Below are 21,745 nucleotides of genomic sequence, written 5' to 3' on the forward strand. Positions count from 1 at the left end.
TCCCCTGGTTTAACAGCTCCATCAATCTTTATTATGGATCAAAAACAACACAGAGCAGTTTTCCATGTTAATAATTTTATAACGGACAAGTTGTAGAGTTAATTAACAGGAGAGTATCGGCAGGTGACTGCATTAATATTTACCACATTCAGATGCTCACAGCTTCATGTCATTTGGTTTTAGGTGGATCTGAGAAATTAATATTAAGCTTGAGCCGCATACTGTAACCAGTTGTACAGAGGGCAGTGCTGATAAAGCTGTGAGAATATTACCACATCTGCAAGCCTGAGTTCCTGAGACAGTTGGGCTGCAAGAGAGATGAGACTGTGGGCAAGCACCGAGTACTCTTCCCCAGACGGCAATGTAAGTTTGTTTGTTTTGAGAATTTTTCCAGATTTCCAAAAAGGTGCAGACCCACAGAATCAGTACTTGTTGACAGAAACTTCTACTAACAAAAATGAAATCAAACCTTTTTTTTGACAGTTTTGTGTAGGAACTTATAAAAAAACATCAATTCTGAAAGGATTGTAAAGATGTAATATTTCCTTAGTTTCTGGTTTTACTTGCGATGCTAAAACCAACCACTGCAGGACAGTTAGTGTTCTTTTAGTAAGACCTTTAAAAAGTAATGAGCCATGTGGGAGAGAAGCAGCGCCACACAAACATTTCCTCTCATAACGGAAATCAAAGAGTTAAACAGTTTCTTTCACCTCCACTTTCTTCCAGATGTATTCATAACTAGGTTAACATACGTTTAAACAAAACATCTTCTCATTCTAATCCCACAGTCCAGTCACCTCGTACACCTGTCACCCTATACGCTCGCAAGAGATCAGACAAAAAGAAATAGATGAGAGAAGGTAGGAAAGTCCTTTTCGACTAAGATGTTCATCCCCCGTGCTCTGGCAGAGCAGGTGTTCAGTAGCTGCGTCCGAACAGGGTGTAGTACTGGGCAGGCTCCTTGCCGCAGACGCACATCTGACCAGGCTGCAGTGTCTTCAGGGGTGAGAAGGGGATGCAGAGGCTCTTGGCTCCCATGGAAGGAGCTCCAGGCTCCAGGTCCTGGTCCCTACAGGACCACCAAGCACAACAATGAATTTCAACCATTAAAAAGACAAACACAAAGCTAAATGGGGTCAACATGGGCAGGAGAAACTAATATTTAACATTTGGTATAAATAAAATAAAATAAAAAAAAGATGTGAATGGGAAGAATTATATATTACTTTACAAACAACCTGAATCTTGAATACATGCATTGGAAATGACTTTTTACCCCCCTGGATGTGCTTATTGCATATGTATATTTTATGGACTCATCATCTGTACAGATAATGATGTGGGCGACTTGGTTGTCTGGTTAAACAAAGCATTAACTCAATCGTTTGGGCCGGTGACATGTTGGACGTACTTGGCAGTGGTTTTCTTGATCCAATCTTCGCACTCCATCCCTCCACAGAACGGGATCTGGACAATCTATCAAGCAAGGTGGATGTATTGTCAACCGTTCCCTCGGGTGAGAGACAGAAAATTTAAAACGTTGTGTGCTGCATGTGGTGGTTTGTGTTCCTTACCTTGCCCTGTTCCAACTCTTTCTGGAACTGCTCCATCGTGTCTGCGGGCACCATGTTACTCTTCAGGTCGTCTGAAGCTCTGACAAACACACACACACACACACACACACACACACACACACACACACACACACACACACACACACACACACACACACACACACACACACACACACACACACACACACACACACACACACACACACACACTTTCATCAGTCTTCTTGTTTGTTCATGAACACCACGTAAGCGTCTCTTCATTCTGCTGTGTATTCTCGTTTCACAGCTGGATCCGCCACAGTCTGTGTACATCAGTTCTGACACAATGTTGCCCCCAGCTGGTTGGGGGACACATGATCATTTTAAATTTTGCCCACTTGTCTTTTTTCTATCACATGAAATCCTTTCAGTGAGGCGAGAAAGGTTTCACTGCAGCCTTTTCTTCCATAACTACAAAACATGCCTTTCTGTGGTCGGTTGTACTTGAATGCTAATATGTCAAGTTTTCAGCAGAATGTAATGCTGCATCTTACTTGTTGAACAGGCTGTTCTGGATGTCCTCCAACATGGCGACCAGCCTCTTCTCCACCTCGGCCTCTGGAATTGTCCCCTTTGCGCCCGAGTCTCTCCTCACTGCGACGCACTGACGCTGCTGCATATCTTTAGGACCCACTTCCAGACGGATAGGAACTCCCTGGAAGAAACACGCAGACATACAGAGGTAGAAACAACAAAGAGAGAGAGAAACAGACAGTCACTATCAATGCCTTCACAACAATCCTGGCTGTGGTGACTTTTATCTTCCTTGTTTTCAGTGTCTCATATTGCTGCCTTTAGATAAAGCACTCCAGTGACCTTGAGTTCCCAGTGGTTGAACTTCCATCCTGGGGAGTAATTGTCTCGGAGGTCAGTCTTCACCCTGACGCCAGCATCCTGCAGCCTGTTCATGTACTTAGAGCACTGGGTCAACACTGCCTCCTTCTCCTGCTCCGGCAGGGAGGCAGTGATCCCACATGGGATGACGACAACCTGGAAATAAGAAGAGACCTTTTACCCAGTGCTGTATGAGAGAGGGATATTAAAAAAAGTAGGAGACTTGGGCTTAAATGGTATGTCATGACACATTTGTCAGTTAACCTGCTGTATTTCCATGTCTCTGTGTGTCTACCTGCAGGCAGGCCACCCTGGGTGGCAGTACGAGTCCCATGTTGTCTCCGTGGACCATGGTGAGGACACCGATGGTCCTGGTTGTGATTCCCCAGGAGTTCTGGAAAGCCAGCTGTTTCTCGCCCGGCTTCTTCGGATCCTCAAACATGATGTCAAACATCTTGGCGAAGTTCTGACCGAGGTGGTGAGACGTAGCACCCTGAGGAGGCACAAGGCCATGCAAAAAGGCAAGATGATTTTATCTTTTTGGCCTACTTTGTTCTACAACATCAACTCTAACCAATCACTGTCCGACTGCATGAGGATCAAGTGTCGAAAAGATGAGAAAAATGATCACGAATCACTGTCTGTTTCTCTGCAGCTCATCAAAGGAATTAAACGTAATATTCTGCTGGTCTCTGTGTGAAAGGATCAAATGAAGTGAACCAGTACACCACAGTACCTGAATGGCTCGGCCGCTGGCAGAGATGAATGCCTCCACCGTGGTGGTGTAATCTCCTCCGGCAAACTTCTCCTTCTCCGTCTTCCTCCCCTTCACCACGGGGATCGCCATCAGCTCCTCGTACACCCTGGCGTACAGGTCCAGGATCTGAAGCACCTGCAGATACATAATGTGTGAAGCACACAAAGACTTAGTTTTGTACAATACAGCATAGTTAAAACAACAGCACAAATGTTGGGACTGTAAATGTACTGCGAGGTTGAATATCAAAAACAGTTGTGGTGTATTTCATCAGACATAACGGACAGAGGCGTGATCGCGGTAGATGTAAGGCAGCGTTGCCGGGGCCTTTACCTCCTCAGCAGCCTCCTCTTTGGTGGCAAAGGCTGAATGACCCTCCTGCCACAGGAACTCTCTCGTCCTCAGGAAGGGCTGGGGGTGTTTGAACTCCCATCTCTGGAGGGAGAAGCGGGGGAGAGAAAAATACATCAATCTTCTTTGTACCAATTTTCTTTAACAAGCTTGAAACTCCGAAGTAAACATGTACAAATGGTAGGTGCGGAGTAGCTGCGACTGTGACTGTGGGAGGATACTGACCACGACGTTACACCACTGGTTGAGTTTGATTGGCAGGTCTCTGTGGGACTGGACCCATTTAGCGTAGGCAGGGTACATGGCTGAAGCAAAACAAACCACAGGTTCATATGGAACAGCAAAACCATAAAGAAAAAAAGCTATTTACATATTAAGTTCACAAGTCTGCATTGATTAAATACTCTAAAGTTTGGAATAAAGTCAGAGTCCACTAAGGAGCTGTGGTTCAGACCTGTCTCACTGGTGGGTCTGACGGCAATGGGCTCCGCCAGCTCGGTCTTTCCTGACCGGGTTACCCAGGCAACCTGACAAAGACATCACCATTAAAATGATTATATTTTATGATTATTAAAGTTGTGCAGTTATATTGTTCATTTTCTTATTGTTTCAGTAAAGTACACTTCTGTTATTTGTTATGCTTTCCCCCTCCATTACGTTATTTGACCAAAGGGAGGTCCTTTCACCTCTGGAGCAAAATCTTCTATGTGGTTTTTTTCCTTCTCCAGGGCAGCCTGCGAGACGAACATGGGGAAGTAGCAGTTTTCTACGCCCAATTTCTTAATCTCCCGGTTGAAGAACTCTTGGATGGCCTCCCAAATGGAGTAGGACCAGGGCCGCAGTACATAGCAGCCGCTGACGTCGTAGTACTCGATCATCTCCGCTTTAGTGATGACCTGGAAGGGGAGGAGCAACGTTACGTTGAAGAGGAATTTCCAAAAGACACCGGGATTTTAAAAAGTGGTTTAAAAACCTTTTCCTGGAAGTAGAAAAAGGTTTTATTACTCACCTGAGAGTACCAGTCAGACAGGTTCTCCTCTTTCTTGGCCTCCAAGCCCAACCTGCCAAAAGACAGACAGCGATGTTAGTGAGATGCAACCTTGAAATGAAGAGGTCCAAAACACTGCAATACAACACATATTAAAGTGTACTGTGTTTTTCATTTTGTAAATCACACATTTTATTTGTTATTTATGTTCGTAGAAGTCACACTTTTTAAGTAGCGAAGACAGTTTTTGTCTGTTTATTTGCGTATTCTCCACTCAAACTGTTATTTTTAGTTGTCAAATTGAAGGTAGCGGTGATGAAGTGCTGCCCAAACACAGTTGCAGAGCATTATGGGTAATGAACACAACTATAATATGTCAGGCCAGGCCTCCTGGTTAGTGAGTCGAGGCGCAAGATCGGGCTGTACCGAACGTCCTTTTTTACATTCAGAACGTCTACTGAGCTTTTTGACTGAAGCTTAGATCGTCATCCCCCTCAAAAAAGGAAAATAGTAGATTGTGTTATTGTAGTTGTATAAATGTAACTTATGGTGTTGATAGATTGCTGCTTGACCGCCCCGTTAATACGGATGTGCCACCCTTTGAGTGCGGCAAGCAAGAGAGAAAACAGTTTTTGACCTCAGTAGATTTTTAAAGGCTTAATGCCAACGAATATGGAGTGAGGCGGAATATTTCGTTTGATAAAAACATGTTGCGCATTTGGGAAACGATTCCACCCACCTATTTCCAATACATTTTGACTTTCCAACGATCACGTTAGTCTGAAACAATCCTTTGCAGCCACCACTGGAATCCACTTCTACAAATAGTATTACACTAATACTATTACTGTGGACTAAGAGTAAAGCTGCTGCACAGCATTCAAATGTTGATTTAGAATTCAAAATGGGGGGAGGGGGGGGGACGTTACGAATGAAGCTTCAAAGCTTCGAACTATTCGATACAGCCCTAGTGCAGGTACAAGAGTACTCTAGTGCATTAACAGAAACACACAGCCATTCCCAGCACTGACAACCATGCAACTCAAAGCTCACATCAGTAGCAATGAAGCCAGCAAACCGGCTTCCACCTGCTAACGTTCAACACGGAGATGGAGCTGCACCATATAGGCAACATCTTCATCTCAACTATTGGGGCGATAGTGTGATCATGATTAAAGGTCTTTATCTGAGGAACAGAAGTTTTTCATACTTTTGCATCTTAGATCAAAACCGTATCAACTTCAGAAGGTCTTCGGGGTTTAAGAGTGCTGGTGTGTTCTGTTGTTACTCTGGATAGAAAACCATGCAGGATATAGATGTTTAAATATATATATTAGTAGTGCAGTGTATCAAAGAGCGATCACATTTCATCCATGAGGCTTACAGCAGACTACGAGCACTGATCAAGCAGAGGGAAAACACACCAACCATTTAAAAACTCACCAAATCTTGAATACAAAAAAAACAAAACCTCTTCAGTTGTTAAGCAACTGTAGCATCCATCTTCAGTGTCCAGGTAAAAAATCCAAGCATGTGCCTCTGTCACCGCTCCAGTATTTGTTTAAAGACTAAAAACATACAACTCACGGCATCGTACGGTTTAAATGAAACCATTCGCTGAATGTTCACCGTTTTGTGGAAACAATTCAACACCTCCGTACGAAACAAATGCATCTCGCTAGTGAAGCATCTCATTCAACAATCTATATTGTGTCCAAAACAGAAAAGACAGTTCAGAACTTTTTATTGGCTCTGCATTTATGACTCCACTGAGCTGTCAATTTTAGCCAATTCATTTTCAGAACAACCAACTGTAACTGCCGTATAATCTCGCCATACACAAGTTCATCTAACCGCCTGTAAATCCATACACCTTTCTTCAGTCTGCAGAGCCTTGCTGCGCATGTGGGATGACTGAAAATCCTGTGGGAGGTTAAATCTGCACTTACAGAGAGAGAGAGAGAGGCTGCAAGAGGGCTTGAAATAGAAAAGTTGACTTCAGATGCAAAAAAGTACAATAACATTTTGTTCCTCAGTGTTAAAGCTACACAACTGATTGTCGTCAACTTCGCAACATGAACCACTGCAATTATAAAATCGTAGGAGGCGCAGTATTTGTAAAAGGAGAAATGTGTGAAAATACCATTTTAAGTTAAATATTGCCGTACTGCAGAGTAGTTCTGGCCTATTCTCCACACTTTAGAATAGAAACTTTGCACAATCATTTTCAGATACTATGAAAATGAGAATGATGTAGAAATGATCACAGTCAAAAACAAATTAAGATGTCATTTATTTGAATCGTTCAGCCCGACTAAGTATCCTTATCATGACGTTCACAGTATTGATTGTAATACGTTTTAGGATTTGATCTGAAATAAGATACAACTCGCCATTATAGAGCTCATTTTATACGGAACATTGTGCCGGCTGGTAACAGTTCACACTACTGCCAGAGGAGGAAAGAGCTAGTTTATCATCATAACCCCTCTTCTTCTATATCCGTTTCCAGTCTCTCACCGTGTTTGTTTCTTAGGTCCTTGACCCTCTCCTGAGCCTCCTGCTCCTCCTGAAGCCTCCTTGCCCTGGTTGGCTTTGTCTCCTTTACCCTTCTTCCCTCCTCCTGGTGCTCCTCCTCCCTGTTTCTCAGACTTGTTCTCCCTCTCCTTGCGGTTTTTGTCCTCTCCTCCAGTGGCTCCAGCAGCAGCCACTGGTTTGTAGTCCTGTCCAGTAAGCGTCTTGTACTGGCTCTTCAGGTCCAGGAGAGTCTTCACGGCTTCATCCACCTTGTCCTGAAATGGAAACAAGAGTTGTGGTTCTTTTCTTTTCCAGTACTAGCTGTGTATTTAACACCATTCCGCGACTTGCTCCTTACCTTGGGGGCCTTCTCGGATTTCAACTTTCTCACTAGCTCTCCCTGTTGGGTCACCTGGGAGAAGAGTTCCTCGCCCTGCGCGGGAGAGCCTGACTTGGTCGAGGAAGCGCTGGACTGGGTCTGGGCCTGGCTACCTGGGGCTTGCAATCCAGGCTTGTAATCCTGTCCGGTCTGCTGTTTATACTCTGCCTTCAGGGCCAACAGCTGCTTCACTGCAGCGTCTACATGATCCTGATGAACAGCCAGCACGGAGAGAACCATTTAGGTCTAGCAGCAGTGACAGTTGCAGGACTATCCGACAATATAAAGACTCTGAAAGCAGGGCAAACACTAGTACCAGATGGATATGTAGTGGTTGTGATGCTGCAGTTATACTCTCACCTTGGACGCCTTTTCAACCTTCAGTTTCCGGACCACTTCACCCTGCTCAGAGACCTTCTCATACAGGCTGGTGGCTGCAGGGGCAGAGCTAGGGCTGTTCTGGACTGGGGCAGGGGCTTTCTGGACTGGGGCCTGGGCTTTCTGGACTGGGGCCTGGGCTTTCTGGACTGGGGCCTGGGCTTTCTGGACTGGGGCCTGGGCTTTCTGGACTGGGGCCGCTCCAGGCTTGTAGTCCTGACCTGTGACCTGTTTGTATTCGGCCTTCAGGGCAAGCAGCTGTTTCACTGCTGCGTCAACCTGGTCCTGGGGACACACGGACAAGGATACTGTGACTCACTTCATATTTCTATTACCCTGCAATGGGTAAACACTGTTGTATCAACACATGAGCATAATTAGCAAAAGAACTGGGTAAAAATATTGGTATTGTGATGATGATAAAAAAAAATCACCGGCCAGGTCAGATGTAGCTTTGTTTTGGCGTCGATGTCACGTCTACGTATAGACTGATATTAGACGTCTTTCAAGTGCAAAATTGCTTGTTTGTCTTCGGCTATGGTTGGATGTTTAGTAAACTTCACTGACAGCCCAACGTAAGCTGTGTTTTAGCATATAGGACAAACAGCAATAAGACGTTTCCCACCGTATCCCAGTTGGTAGCTAAGAACAGCGGTTTGTTTCTCCGTTTCTTGGACAGAGGAAAATGTAGAGGCAGATTGGAAAGAGAGAGGAGTATGCCATGCAGCAAAGGTTCCAAGGTTGGAATCGAAACGGGGACTTAGCGGTTATGTGGCTTTCGCTGTAACCATTCGGAGTCCCTTTCTCATATGTTCTACTAAGACTTGTCTTTTGCATAATCCTGTTTGAACATCATTGAATTAAGCATGTCAAATAAGACCAGAAACAGCCCTCGAACTACAAATACTCTATTATACAGGGATCTGTGAAGCAGATTTCCATGACTTTTTCTAAACTTTCCGAGTTTAATCGTATTTGCAGAACTTCTCCATGCCTTGAAATGACTATTTTGGATCAGCCACTAGCTAGTGAGCCTGAAATGATTTCTACCTCTCAAAAGTTATATTGACTGGCATTAATGGCGTCTTGGTCATGTGAAGTTGATTTGTTCATTTTTTTAAATGGTGTTTGTATCAGTAATGAGGTATTCTTCATTAGGGACAATAGGTAGCTACTCGCAGCACACCGATTTACAAAAATCATGCTTTGGGCTTTAACAAGCACTGGTTTTTATTTTTAAAGTATTTTCTGTCACTTCGTCATTCTCTACTGTCTGCATCAGAATACCTTGGGGGCTTTTTCAGACTTCAGTTTCCTCACATTCTCCCCCTTTTGTGAAACACGCTCATACAGGCCCGAAGAAGAGCAGGAAGAGGAGGAAGAGGAGGAAGAAGAGGAGGAGGCCGCAGGAGATGGAGCAGAGGAGGAGGCAGGAGCAGAAGGGGCCATCCCAGGCTTGTAATCCTGACCAGTCAGCTTTTTAAACTCCGCCTTGAGAGCGAGGAGCTGCTTCACTGCTACGTCAACCTGGTCCTGGTGCCACCAACAAACCAGCTTATTGTTGCAGGTAGTTATGGATGAAATTGACTGGCATGCAAACGACGTGGGGACATGCGCAATGACTGGACAAATAATTTGGGACACGAGCAGCGAGCGACTAGACAAACGACTTTGGACGTGAGTATTCACAGGACAAAAAATGAGGACACGAGGGATGACTGGACGAATCGCTCAGCACAATATTAATGGACGGACAGACGACTGACAGAAGGATGTGGACATGAAGAGTGAGTGGACATGCAGATGTGGACACGTTCAGTTATTGAACAAATATCTAGATACCTTGGGTGCCTTCTCTGCCTTCAGTTTCCTGACCAGCTCGCCCTGCTGGGTAACTTGGGTGAACGGACAAGAGGCGGAGTCTGTTGATGTGGTGGGCGGGGCTGGAGCAGAGGTGGGAGGGGCCATGCCCGGCTTGTAGTCCATACCGGTCTGCTGCTTAAACTGTGCCTGCAGAGAGAGAAAGTAAAAATGACATAGCAAACATTTGAATAAATACGGTGTTTTTATTGCTTTTCATCACAGCTGCCGTACCTTTAGGGAGAGCAGCTGCTGAACTGCCTTGTCCACTTCGTCTTTAGGAGCCTTGGCAACCTTTAGTTGACGGACAGCTTCACCTTGTGCTACGATGCTCGAGAACAAGTCACTGGCTGAGGTTGCGGCAGGCGCTGGGGCAGGGGGTGAGGCAGCTTTGGCTGGGGTGGAGGCAGCTTTGGCTGGGGTGGAGGCAGGCTGAGACGAGAGGAAAGGCAGATTCAAAAACACAAGAGGCGCAAGAACCTGATTGGTTGCATTACTGTTTGGATCAGTTAGCAATCACTACGCACAGGTTCCTGCTTCTACTGCTGTTGATGTCCCAAAACGGCTAACTCCTCTTAGAACTTCTGTCTGTAGCCAGCCCAGGGTTGAACACCCCTTTTCCCTTCTTAAGACTATACAGTGGTCTCCCTCTGTCATTTTACATCCACAATTAGCGAAAGCTAAGAAACAAGCGATCAGAGTGCACTTGGGTCTAAATATTCAACAAGCTGACTTGAGGTGAGGACCAGAGTGCAGCTCTCTGCTGTTATAGTATTCATTTAAGAGGTCTTATACATTGATTACAAGTCTGATTCACAGATATAATTGGGCATAATGCATACGGAAACATTTGGAGTGGGGTTTTCCTCAAGAGCACTCACTGCTTTGCTGGAGGCCTGGCTCTTGCTCTTGTCCTTGGATCCAGCGGTCGGCATCTCCTTGGTGTGTCCATCAGGAATGTAGAGCAGCACACAGGGACTCTCCTTACAGCTGTTGGGACTGAAGATGTTAACCCCAGTTAGACACAGACAGAACCACAACCGACATAGTGAGATCCAAGTATTTGTTGATCTCCATGAAATTGGGTCCTCCCCCTCACCTGACGGGCTCATACGGCTGGTCACAGATGTAGAAGCCCCGCCTCTGGAGCTGGATGATGTCACCTTTCTTCAGGCTCTGCAGACACGGATCGCCGAGCATCTTCTCCTCCAGCTGAGAAAGCGACAACGAGACGATCAACCAAAGCGAAACATTTGAAAATGAGAAATGCAATGCACGCCGTGAGATTGAGAACACGTGTCGCAGAGCAGACCTTGCTGTTTTTATTGATGTACTCCTTGAAGTCGTCGTCTTTGGTGATGACGGCCTTGGAGATGAGTGGCAGGTAGTTTATGCAGATGGTGGGCAGCAGGGGGGCACTGTTTGTGTCGGCCAGCCACGTGATCTTTGTCGTCTTCTTGAAGTCCTTGTTCTCCAGGGCCAGGCGAGCCTCCATGGACACGACCTTAGCGTCGGCCCCTCTGAGCAGGGAGAAAGGGTGCATTTCGTTACTTTCACGCAAATCTCTACAACAATCCAGATGAGCTGAGCAATGATCCCACATACTTGTTGATCTTGGTGATGATGAGGTTGCCCCAGTTGATGAAGGTGACCATCTCTCCCTCTGAGAAGGTCTCAGCATCGGCCCCTTCAACCAGAACTCGAGGTCCGTACCAAACCTTCTTCATTCCCACCTCTGCGTTCTGGATGGACACAGAAATGAGATTACAGTGACCTCTAAAAGCTCCATGTGTCCAACACTACAGTACAGCGTTGTTTGTAACAGAATCACAGAACTGAATCACTATTCAAATCATGTGTAGACACCAACAGGTGACGGAGCTTCTTCATAGGGTGTGAACATGCAGCACAGCCGCCTCCTGTTGCTTTTCACTTCTACTAAACTGCCGATGATAGGGCAAAAAGTCAACAATTTCTCTCTTTTTTTTGTATCTCCTACATCAGAATTTCTCCAGGCACAAACAAACAGCACAAGTTGGAGGTCTGCTGATAACAGTGTTGCTCTAACCTTAGGGTGTTTGGCCACCTCCGTCATCTCCTCTGTAGCCTCTGAGATGGAGACAGGAACCACGTAGGAGCTGGACAGAGCCGTGTACCTGGGAGCTACCGGGTCAATAACCTAAAACAAGACATGCAAACACACACAGGTCAGTAAAAGCAGCAGCAGACCGGTGCTTTGTAACAATCTCTACATACAAAATGCTGAGTCATGAAAGGATAAAGCAGAGAAGGATGCAACTTCATTCATAAACGGTTTTCTTTAAAAAACAAATCAAAAATGGATAAAAAAAATTAAGACCAGCTCAGAAACTGACAAACAGAGTTTCTCTGTTTGTCAGTTTCTGAGCTGGTCTTAATTTTTTTGACGCACAAGAAGAAAGACGAGTGGAGAAAGAAAAGCGGATTTCATGAGCGAATCAGCGAGTCGAGGGAAACAAGCCTTTTCTCCAGCTGCTTCTTCAGTCCCCTTTCGCTATTTTACCAGCCAGCTCGAGTGTTTAGGAATGATTTGACGAATAGACTATCCAAGCAGAAACAGACCAACGCCATCTACAAACTATATATTTCACCAGGCGATCACAGAGAGAAGCGTCGAATACTTCCAATGGAAACTACTTCACAGTACAAGTACAATAGAAGTAGACATTCACAAAAAATAACAGTCTTTTGCTTTAACAATGATGGAATGGAACCAGATGATAAGCTCGGTTTACTCAGAATAGAACCAGACACTCTTCAAACTATTAATTATACATTTGCGTGCTCATTCAAAATAATCGTAATTTTTTTAAAAACATATTTATGGTGACTTAGGAAATAAAAGTGTGAGGCACTTTTCAAAGCTCACCTAAAGGAATGATCACGTTAAATGAAGTGGATATTCTAAATAAATGAAGAGGAAACGTCTTAGGTGCTCGCTCAAAAAGCTGCAATGGATTAAAGGATGAAGGGAAGGGAATAGATGGAGAGGAACACATTAAAGGAGGAGGACGTGATACTATCTCTGGTGAAGGACTGTCAGACTTTTCAAATATATTTAGAAGTTTATGTAAGCAGTCTGTTTTGTACAGATTCAAACCTGCATTTTGAAAATCCCTCCATCTCACTCAGTTTTAAATCATTCTAGATCACACAAGGGCTGCGGACGAAAATATATTGCATTTATATCCATAATTTCACTTGAAATTGCCACGTTAATTTTCCACTAAAGGTCCTAATTAAAAAGGAGAAAATGTGTGCATATAAATAAGTAATTCTGTTTACAAAAAGAGTGTTTACCATGTGGTTACTTCATACAGGCTATTCATTGAACTACCAGAAAACATATATATATATCATTATCTATATGATATGAGCAATACGGGGAAAGAAAATGTCAGCCATATCGCCCAGACCTAGATGAATGCAACAAATGCATCCTCCAGAATGAGGTCAGAGTTCAGCTTTTAAACAGCAGCTGGGAGCTGGTGGAGACTGCCGGTGTCTATCACACGTCTCTCTGACTTCCTACCGCACAACTCCGCTGTCCTTCGCTTTCCAACACCGTTTGTTCTTTGACAGGTAACCAGTCACTATTAGGATTTACACCATACATCTGATCGGTTGGTAAAACAGTGAAGGCTGTTGGTGGATTTTCAGATAAACCAGCCCATGATGAAAGCGGGGAGGGAGTGGGTGAAAATGAGCGGGAGGAGGTGGAGCGGGAGGAGTACCTTCAGACAGCTAATTGGCAGCTTGGAAACAGAAGAGTGAGATGCTATTTAATGTCAGATACAGGGAGGGAGGAAGAGAGAGAGAGAGGAGAGAGGTAGAGACACATTTACACAGAATGGAACGTTTACATTATTTCCCTTCACTACAACCATTACACCTTCCTGTTTTCATTTGTTGTTAGTGTTTCCACCTCCAGCCACCTATGACTCCTGTCCCGAGGGAACATCATGCTAACCTCCATCTATGACGCTAGTCTCTTATGCATCTATCTCGGGAACCCATCGGCTATCGGTCTGATGACGATTTAACCTCTTGGGACAACCGCAAATATTTCTGGGGTTGCAGTGTAGCCAACAGCCAAGACTTGCTCTTCCGTCGTTCTTTACAGCCTGATTAGCAACTTGAGACGAGAGAATGGAGTTTGAGTTAAGAGTTGACGGCTAATCTCTAAAAACATATCTGCAAATGAATGCAGATGAATGAAATCAAAACGCTTATAAAACGCTAAATCATGGTCAGGTGATTGCCGATGGGTTCCGGGATTGCATTTCCGCTCACACGTGATAGGTCGATACCACTCGAACTACAAACGGAAACAGGCATGCTTCCGCTGCCAAAAACTGTGTTTCCTTCAGAAATTAAATATTTAAATATTGGCCAGTTCACGTAAAGAAATGTTGGGGTCCTGAAACTGTCTGAAGAGGGCAAGGAGGAGTGGGTTAGTGGAACATGCATATGAAGCCAAAGCTTGTTCCTAAATCCTGAAGCCAACTGTCATCACTACTTTGGTAGCTCTTCTTGGTCCCTGATGAATCCTTAGATTCTGTTTTCAACTCCACCATTCAGAAGAACATCTCTGTTTATGTGCATTTTTAAACTATAAGCTTCACACCTTTTACTTGACTCTGGGATGAAGCAGCGACTGCCAGCAAGGAAAACCACACAGAGGAAGCAACACTGGTGTCCGGACAGATGGAGATGGGGACAACAAAACATGACTGCAATCAAATGTGGGACATGAAATGAGGCGACTGGTTTGGTTTTTTGAAGTTTTTGGGTGTTATTAGGGGGCGATATGGAAGGTGAGGTAATGAGGCGGGAAAGCAGGTAGCAAATGAAAGCGTTCAACATAATGAGAACGGCGAAGCAGAAAGAAGCCATGCCATCAGCGAACCCACGGCCCGTTCTCTGAACCTCTGCCAATTACAGCATCAGATTCACTACTAATATTCTCTAACATACGAGTCAGGTCTAACAAACGTAAAATTAGCCCTTAATCTTCAAAACTAGCCCATTACACAAATGTCATTGATTGAAAAATGTCTGCAGTTGTATCTTACGAGATACAGCTCAACGATGGCCTACAGAAGGACCCTTAATTGTGATCATTGTGATCATCAGAGCTAGGTTCACTCTAACAGGACTAGATGTGAGATGACAAAGGAGAAAAATGTACCTTCTTATTGAAGGCCCAGATCTTGTCCCACTCCATGTTCACCACTGACCGAGATCCACCCTAGAAGGAGGCGGATAAAAGAAAAACACCTTTTTAAACTGACGCAAAAGCCTTTTGCACACCATGGAATAGTGAAGCTATAAATAATTAGATTTGCCATATTTGCAAACTCTCTCAAGTCCTTGATTTTGACACTTAAAAGAGGAAACAAAAAATTGTAATTGTGTAGAATATGGAATCATGTACGCCATGTTTAAAAGTATGCTTAACCATCAAAGCCCATGTGAAAATGAAATGTATTTTTCATGTATCCGGGCTTTTGCGCTGCCCGTCTCCAACTATGACAGATGTACCTGGGCTGCTATGAACTGTTTCAGACCCTCAACGGTCATTCCTCTCCTCAGGACTCCTCTGACAGTGGGGAAGCGAGGGTCATCCCTGGAGGACGAGATGAGAAGATAAATAAAAAAAAACATGGGGATAGAGTAAGGGTAAAGAGAAGAAGGGAGGAATAAAGGGGGCATTGGGGGACAGGGAGTGGTAGAGGAGGTTGTGAAAAGGCCACCAAGAGGGAACAGAAGAAATAGACGCCTTAAACATTCCGGATAGACACACGACTAAGCATCGGTCAACAGATAAATTAAACTAGACCTACCATCCATCGACGTATCCCTGTTCGACAAACCAGGTGAGCTTCCTCTTGGACAGCACCGTGTTGTTGAGGTTGAGTCGGGCGTACTCCCAGATGTGGGGCTTCCTGAGGCGCAGTGCGTCGATTATCCAGTAGAACTGCTCGTCACGATCGTGGTACTCAGTGGTCCTGAGGGCATGGGTCACATCCTCCAAACTGTCCACGATGGGACAGGCAAAGTCATATGTTGGGTAGACGCTGGAAAAAATGAGGGGGGGGGGGGGGGGGGGGGTTTGAACAATGAATACTTGTCGGGTATTTCAATATGTCCAATATGTGAGGTAAATACTCCAGATGTTTAAGTGCAAATCGTTTTGTTTTTATATTTAAAATTAATAGGGCTAATAACGTAGTTTGCCCCTCCCAGGAATTATTTAAGTCAAGTACTTGAAGGTGTTTCCGGTGCGAGGGTGGGGAGTGTTCTTGCAGCGGTAGAGGGTGGGGTCTCTCAAGCAGCCGTTGTTGGAGTTCATGTCGATCTTGGCCCTCATGCAGCAGGTCTGACCGCTCTTTGTCCCAGCTTTCATCTCCGACCACATCTTCATGTTCTGCTCCACCGCTACACAGGAGAGAGAGAGAGGAAAAAAAAGAGAAGTTGTAGCTTCAGGGAGTTCAGAAATTCGCACTGTAGCGTCAACCTTCACTGTGACTGGTAAACGTGGTGTGTTTCCCCCCCGAGCGTACTGTTATTTCTGCATTTGGACTCGGTGCGCTGCTCCCTCTCCAGCTTCATCTGCTCGGGAGGCGTGTTGTCGATGTAGGCTTTGCCCTCAGCCAGGATCTGTTCCGCAAATCCCATTATGGTGGTAAAATGGTCGCTGGTGTAGGTGAACTGGTCCGGATGGATCTGGAGCATGGCGACATCTTCCAGGATCACCTGAGAAGCAATAAAGACAAGTAGAAATAAGAACACAAAACACATTTGTGGCAGGTGACAGTACCATTTCCTTACAGGTGGTATGGAAATAACTAATTCACGTCTTACCTTCTCAAAGTCCTCCTTTTCCTTCTCGGGGTTGGTGTCGTCGAAGCGCATGATGAGCTTGCCTTTGAATGTGATCTGGTAGTGCTGGTTGAGCAGAGCAGCCTTGGCATGACCGATGTGCAGGTATCTGACCACAGAGAGAAATTGAAAATTGGTCTCCCTTAAGAAAGGTACTAAACGACCATGTGTAATATGAACCTCTCCGAAACTCCAGATCAAAACATACCCGCTGGCCTCAGGAGGGAAGCGAACCACCACCTTGCCCATCTCAGCTCCGGGCAAATCCACAAACTTGCCAAGATCTTGCTTCTTCTCATCCGACTGTCAATCAGGGAGACAAACAGTCAAAGTGAGTTCCACTGAGGTCAAAGGAAGACTCGGTTTGAGTTAACTGATCACAAACGTAATAACAAAACCAAAGAATCTGTGAGGATTGAGAAATGTGTTTTACAACATAGAAATGATGAATACATAGATGAGAGCTTGTGTTGTTTAGTTAACAAAGATATTCACACAAAGACACTATAAATTAGTTTTTTCTCCAGTACAGTGAGCACAAACACTCCAGATCAGCCCCAGTTGGCTGAACATTGAATCACAAATCGCTTAACAATGACTGAAATAACACTTACGTTGGATTTGCTTGATGGAGCTTTCTTACTGGCATACTTGTTTCCCACAGCAGTGAAGGGAACCTGCGAGCTCAGGAAAGAGAACCAGCGGTTGACGTGGGTGAAGGACTTGCCCTGGCTCGGCCATTCCCCATGACCTGCAGATAAGCAACCACAACCTGTAGTGCTCCATTTCCCCGTTTAAGCTAGACAAAGTCCACATTAAAAAAGACAGACAGAAAACGTGGCAAAGATCCAAACTGGTACATCCTGTACGGTACTACTGACCTTTGAGAGCAGCCCAGATGGACAGGTCAGCCAGGGTGAGGGTGTGTCCAACCAGGAAGGTCCGCAGGGAAAGGGCCTTATCCAATCCACCCAGTGCTTCGCTCAAAGCAGTCTGACCACACAGACACCGAGCACTGAACTCCAACCAGTGGTCGACCTGCAGGTAACCAGACAGCATCTCAAATGAGTGGGGAAAAGATCACCGAACAGAACAGAACATCACTTCACATGCACGAACACACACCTCAGTCTGCTCCATCATGTTGGCTCCGTAGAGGCCAAGAGCTGGAGCCACCCGGGCCAAGTACCGACTGATAGAGTTGGCATCATTGAACTGGATCGCACTGAGGGAGGTGAAGGGCGCACGGAGTAGAAATAAATGACAAATAATAATAAAAACCCCAAAATTGCACAACTTTTTCTACAGCACGCCGTTGGAGCTCATCGAGCAATTTGACGAAACAATGATGTCACCTACTCTGAGACGTGAAGCTGGGTGTCTTTGCCTTCCTCCACGGACACCTGCACACTGCCCTTCACGTGCTCTGCTGTCAGCAGCGCTCCTGAAAGGACAGAGGAGAAAATCCAGGGTGAAGAGATTGCCGTGAGTCTGTGTAAACATGGCTGAACAGCCTCAACTCAACTTTGTTTCGAGAATCTAGAGCAGTTAAGTCAATCTTCACATATATTTTTGGTTTGAGAACCGGTTGAACTGGTCCTGTTCAACCGGTTCTCAAGCATGCTCACTCCGGTGTTTCACGTTACTGTGTTAGATGTTTCCATCTTTGTAGAGGTACTGCCTGCCTTATGCAGTGGTTTTATAACGTGTCAGTACTCAAGCGGCTTCGCATAACAACCCTTGTGATGCCATGGACTTGAGATCAATGCATATACGTAGTATGGCACATCAGCTCGAAGCTCAACCGTAAGATCCTCGGAAGATACATTGACAATTCTCTGAGATAAGAAAAAAAAAGTGAGGTAACCCTGAACATTTTAACAGGTTAGAGAAAAAAAATAAACATTTGAATACAAAATAGACTAATTATGTAGTTTAGCATGCATGTATACTTGCATTTATATATCACCTTCTGACCATTTAAAGCACTTTACACTACATGCCAACATTTACCCAATTCATACACTGATAGCGGAGGCTGCCATACAAGGTGCTCATTCACACGTTTAATATTTAATCACTATGGCCTGGAGGAGTCGTGGACCCGCTCTACCTGCTGAGCCACAGCCGCTCTATGCTCTCAGCATTCCTTTGTCTTTGTCTCACCCTAACCCTTACAGTACATCTTAACAGTCTACCATACATGTCTGGTGGAAGAGCTGCAGAGATGGTTTTACTTTTTAGGTTCACCTTTAAAGAGGAAAACTGAGTTTTGTGGGCACCACCTCAACCACTGACCAACGATTGCCCAGCATTACACATCCCAGGAGTGCTGGTGCAAAGCAAATGAAATAGCAATCAGCTATTATGCAAAAATGATGCACTCCCCATCCCACAGCCAACGTTTCAATATGCTTGCATCAGCCTGCTGTTTTAACTGGAAACGCACATGGCGCTGTTTAGCAGCTGTCACAAGCATTGACACACTAACCAGTGGAAAGCTTTGTTGAACACATGGAACAATCACATACTGGTGAAATACGTCATGTTATTGATGCATTTTAGCAACATGTAACTGTATAAACGTCTAACCCAAACCCACCCAGCTGGGCTAACCTGCGTTAGCTACGGACACTGTGCCAACTGATACACAATGTGTGTGTACCATTTGTGCATGTGTTATTTCCGAGTTCATAAAGACGTTTTTTTCATAGGCATCCCACGGCGAAGCTGAAAAGTGGAAGTGTAAATGGTAATGTAGCTCATTACAATGACCTGTCCACATGTTGTGGTGCCGAGTGCCACGACGTCAACTTGGCTAACGTTAGCTTTACAGAGCCGGTGCTGCCTTCTCTCATGAGCTAACGCTAGCTGGTTAGCTAACGTCATACACGCACCGTTTGAACTTATATGGACATACAGACATACTAATTTTAATTCATAAAACGTCAGGCCTATAATCCACGTTACAGGCGTTACTTATTATAAACAACATGGCTGCTTCGTGGTCCATTCTCGAGTTGCAAACATTCGGCTCGTTGTTATTAAAAAAAATTGGCACAATTACAAACAAGAAACTTTTAATATTGTCTTTTAAATTGTACAGTCGTCTTCATGTCTTCCGTCTTAACCAAATCGTAATGACTGATCCGGTATCTTTAATTTTCTTGTACACATGTATTGATATTGTTATGATACGCAGATAAACATTAGGAGATAGTTTTAAAATAGAATTTGTCTCATTTGATAGGGTGACACGTAGGAGTGCTAGCTAACAGCTAGCTAGCCAACTGTCAGTAAGTGCACGCACGAGACTCATTGAAGAAGTACTTATTTAGGGGTCGCACGCTGCAACTCACCTAGAGGCGGATTGCTTGTGTTGATGGTGAGGTTTAACGCCATACTGTGAAATCCTCCTTCCACAAAGGTTCACTGTTTAAGAAACCGAACAGCACACCAAGCAAGCACCACAGCGGTAGCAGCACAATGTGAAACAGAGACCGAGGGCTAACACCGATTTTGATATTATGACTGCTAACCAACAACTCATTGGTGCAATACTGCCACCGACTGTTCAGGAGTATGAACAGACAGAAACAAAATACAAGCACGAAACTGGAAAAAGGAGGAGTTGTGCTCTGCATATTCCCTCATTACAGGCCTCTAACAGAGGCCTCTCTCTCTCTGATTATTTTCATTATGGATCAATCTGCTGATTATTTCCCCATTAGTCAGTTGTTTTGTTTGGCTTGTAAAAATTCTTAAAACAGTGAGAAATGCCATCACAAGTTCTCAGAGCCCAAAGTGACACCTTCACAACATAGTCTACGATTCCAAATGATTCAGAATAAATGAAAATTATTAAACTCATTAAAAAGGAAAAGCAACACATCCTCACATTTTCGAAAACAGCATTTGTTACACAACAAGTTAGAATACATTAGAATGCTTTTTTTGTGTGTGCCAATCTCCATACAAACTGTTTGTTTAGACAGGTGGCTGGTGGTCCTCACTCACCAAGGAGTGGGCCAGTTAATCTGAGTCACAATGTAATTTACGGAAATAACTGACTAACTAACTAAATAAACATTAAACTAAAGTGATTAATACATTTACAAAAACAACAGAAATAATCAACGACTAAATGTTGAACAAACCGACTGATTTATATGTGTGTAATACAGAGATGGGCAAAAATACATCAAAAATGTATTTTGATACAAAATACAAAATACCCCCAAATAAATGTATTACAACAAAATACAAAATACTGGTGCCAGAAAATGTAACAAAATACATGTATTCTGTATTTAAAATATAGGAAATACTTTTTTCTGGATTTTCTGTTTTCTCACAATTTGGTATAGCAGAGCATTCAGGTTTGGGCTATAATGTACACAAAGCTCTGGTGAACCCCACAAAAAGGAAGAACAGTCACAGAATGTCAGTGTAACTTAGCAAAGCTATTGAAAGACAACAACTTGATTATGTATATATATATTTTTAGTAATGGGACTTAACAGCCCATACACTTTGGCTTTGTATCAACAAGAAAATATTCATCACATATGACATACAAGCTCCCAATCTCCCTCTTCCTATAGCTAGCTACTCGACTGATAAGTTAACTTGCTAAACACTGGCTATGCACTAGCCTAGACAGCATGCTAGCGTCATTAACATCGATCGCTAGCTTGATATTATAACCATCACCATGTATATACAATAGGCTATGTAGCCAGACCCAGACATAAGTTATACATCGAGCTAGTTGACATGTCACATTCAGATACAATATTTAACTTGACAGATAATCCGTTGAACTTGAAGATCTGAAGACTGAACTCGGGAACTGTTTTTTGATTCGTGGAGAAAGTATTTTGAGTATTTTAAACACAAAATTACTCCACTCTAAAGTATTTTGTTACAAATTACGTTAGATTTTTAATCGGCCCAATCAAATACAAATTACAAAATACTCAAAAGTAATTGAAATACGTATTTCAAATACAAGTAATAGAAATACTGCCCATCTCTGGTGTAATAGCCCTTATTTGATCAAGCTAGTGGTAAAGCAGCTGGTTTGAATTTACGTCCCGCCGTCGAGGCGGAACTAGAAGACAAAGCAGGAACAAAGAGTTTCG

The 21,745-nt window shown here is 44.1% G+C and overlaps 1 protein-coding gene across 2 annotated transcripts; it reads right to left on the reverse strand.

Moving 5' to 3' along the window:
• eprs1 (glutamyl-prolyl-tRNA synthetase 1) lies at nt 1–20,098 on the reverse strand. Of its 2 annotated transcripts, XM_079164530.1 has the most exons (35): nt 19,961–20,098; nt 17,961–18,045; nt 17,727–17,826; nt 17,483–17,639; nt 17,216–17,352; nt 16,810–16,904; nt 16,584–16,710; nt 16,283–16,475; nt 15,986–16,157; nt 15,563–15,796; nt 15,261–15,345; nt 14,908–14,967; nt 11,746–11,856; nt 11,283–11,419; nt 10,990–11,197; nt 10,777–10,889; nt 10,559–10,676; nt 9,912–10,109; nt 9,660–9,827; nt 9,105–9,350; nt 7,800–8,102; nt 7,419–7,649; nt 7,064–7,335; nt 4,565–4,616; nt 4,242–4,451; nt 4,010–4,082; nt 3,781–3,860; nt 3,538–3,639; nt 3,184–3,339; nt 2,743–2,940; nt 2,430–2,603; nt 2,108–2,268; nt 1,575–1,653; nt 1,412–1,476; nt 1–1,069 (listed from the first exon to the last, which is right to left on the reverse strand). In XM_079164530.1, the coding sequence occupies exons 1-35, from the start codon at nt 20,001–20,003 to the stop codon at nt 919–921; spliced, it is 5,094 nt and encodes a 1,697-aa protein (XP_079020656.1). In that variant the 5' UTR covers nt 20,004–20,098; the 3' UTR covers nt 1–918. The 2 variants fall into 2 exon arrangements, with proteins under 2 accessions (XP_079020656.1, XP_079020657.1); XM_079164531.1 differs by lacking the exon at nt 9,105–9,350.
• Nucleotides 20,099–21,745: the final 1,647 nt, after the last annotated feature.

The sequence above is a fragment of the Pholis gunnellus genome (genome assembly GCF_910591455.1).
Source record: "Pholis gunnellus genome assembly, chromosome: 1".
Lineage (NCBI taxonomy): Eukaryota > Metazoa > Chordata > Actinopteri > Perciformes > Pholidae > Pholis > Pholis gunnellus.

Coding starts and splice junctions, on each gene's coding strand:
- eprs1 (XM_079164530.1), bottom strand. CDS start 20,003: ATGGCGTTAAACCTCACCATCAACACAAGCAATCCGCCTCTAG. Junction 17,640..17,726: donor ACATGATGGAGCAGACTGAG/GTGTGTGTTCGT, acceptor GGTTACCTGCAG/GTCGACCACTGGTTGGAGTT. Junction 7,336..7,418: donor AATCCGAGAAGGCCCCCAAG/GTAAGGAGCAAG, acceptor TTTCCATTTCAG/GACAAGGTGGATGAAGCCGT.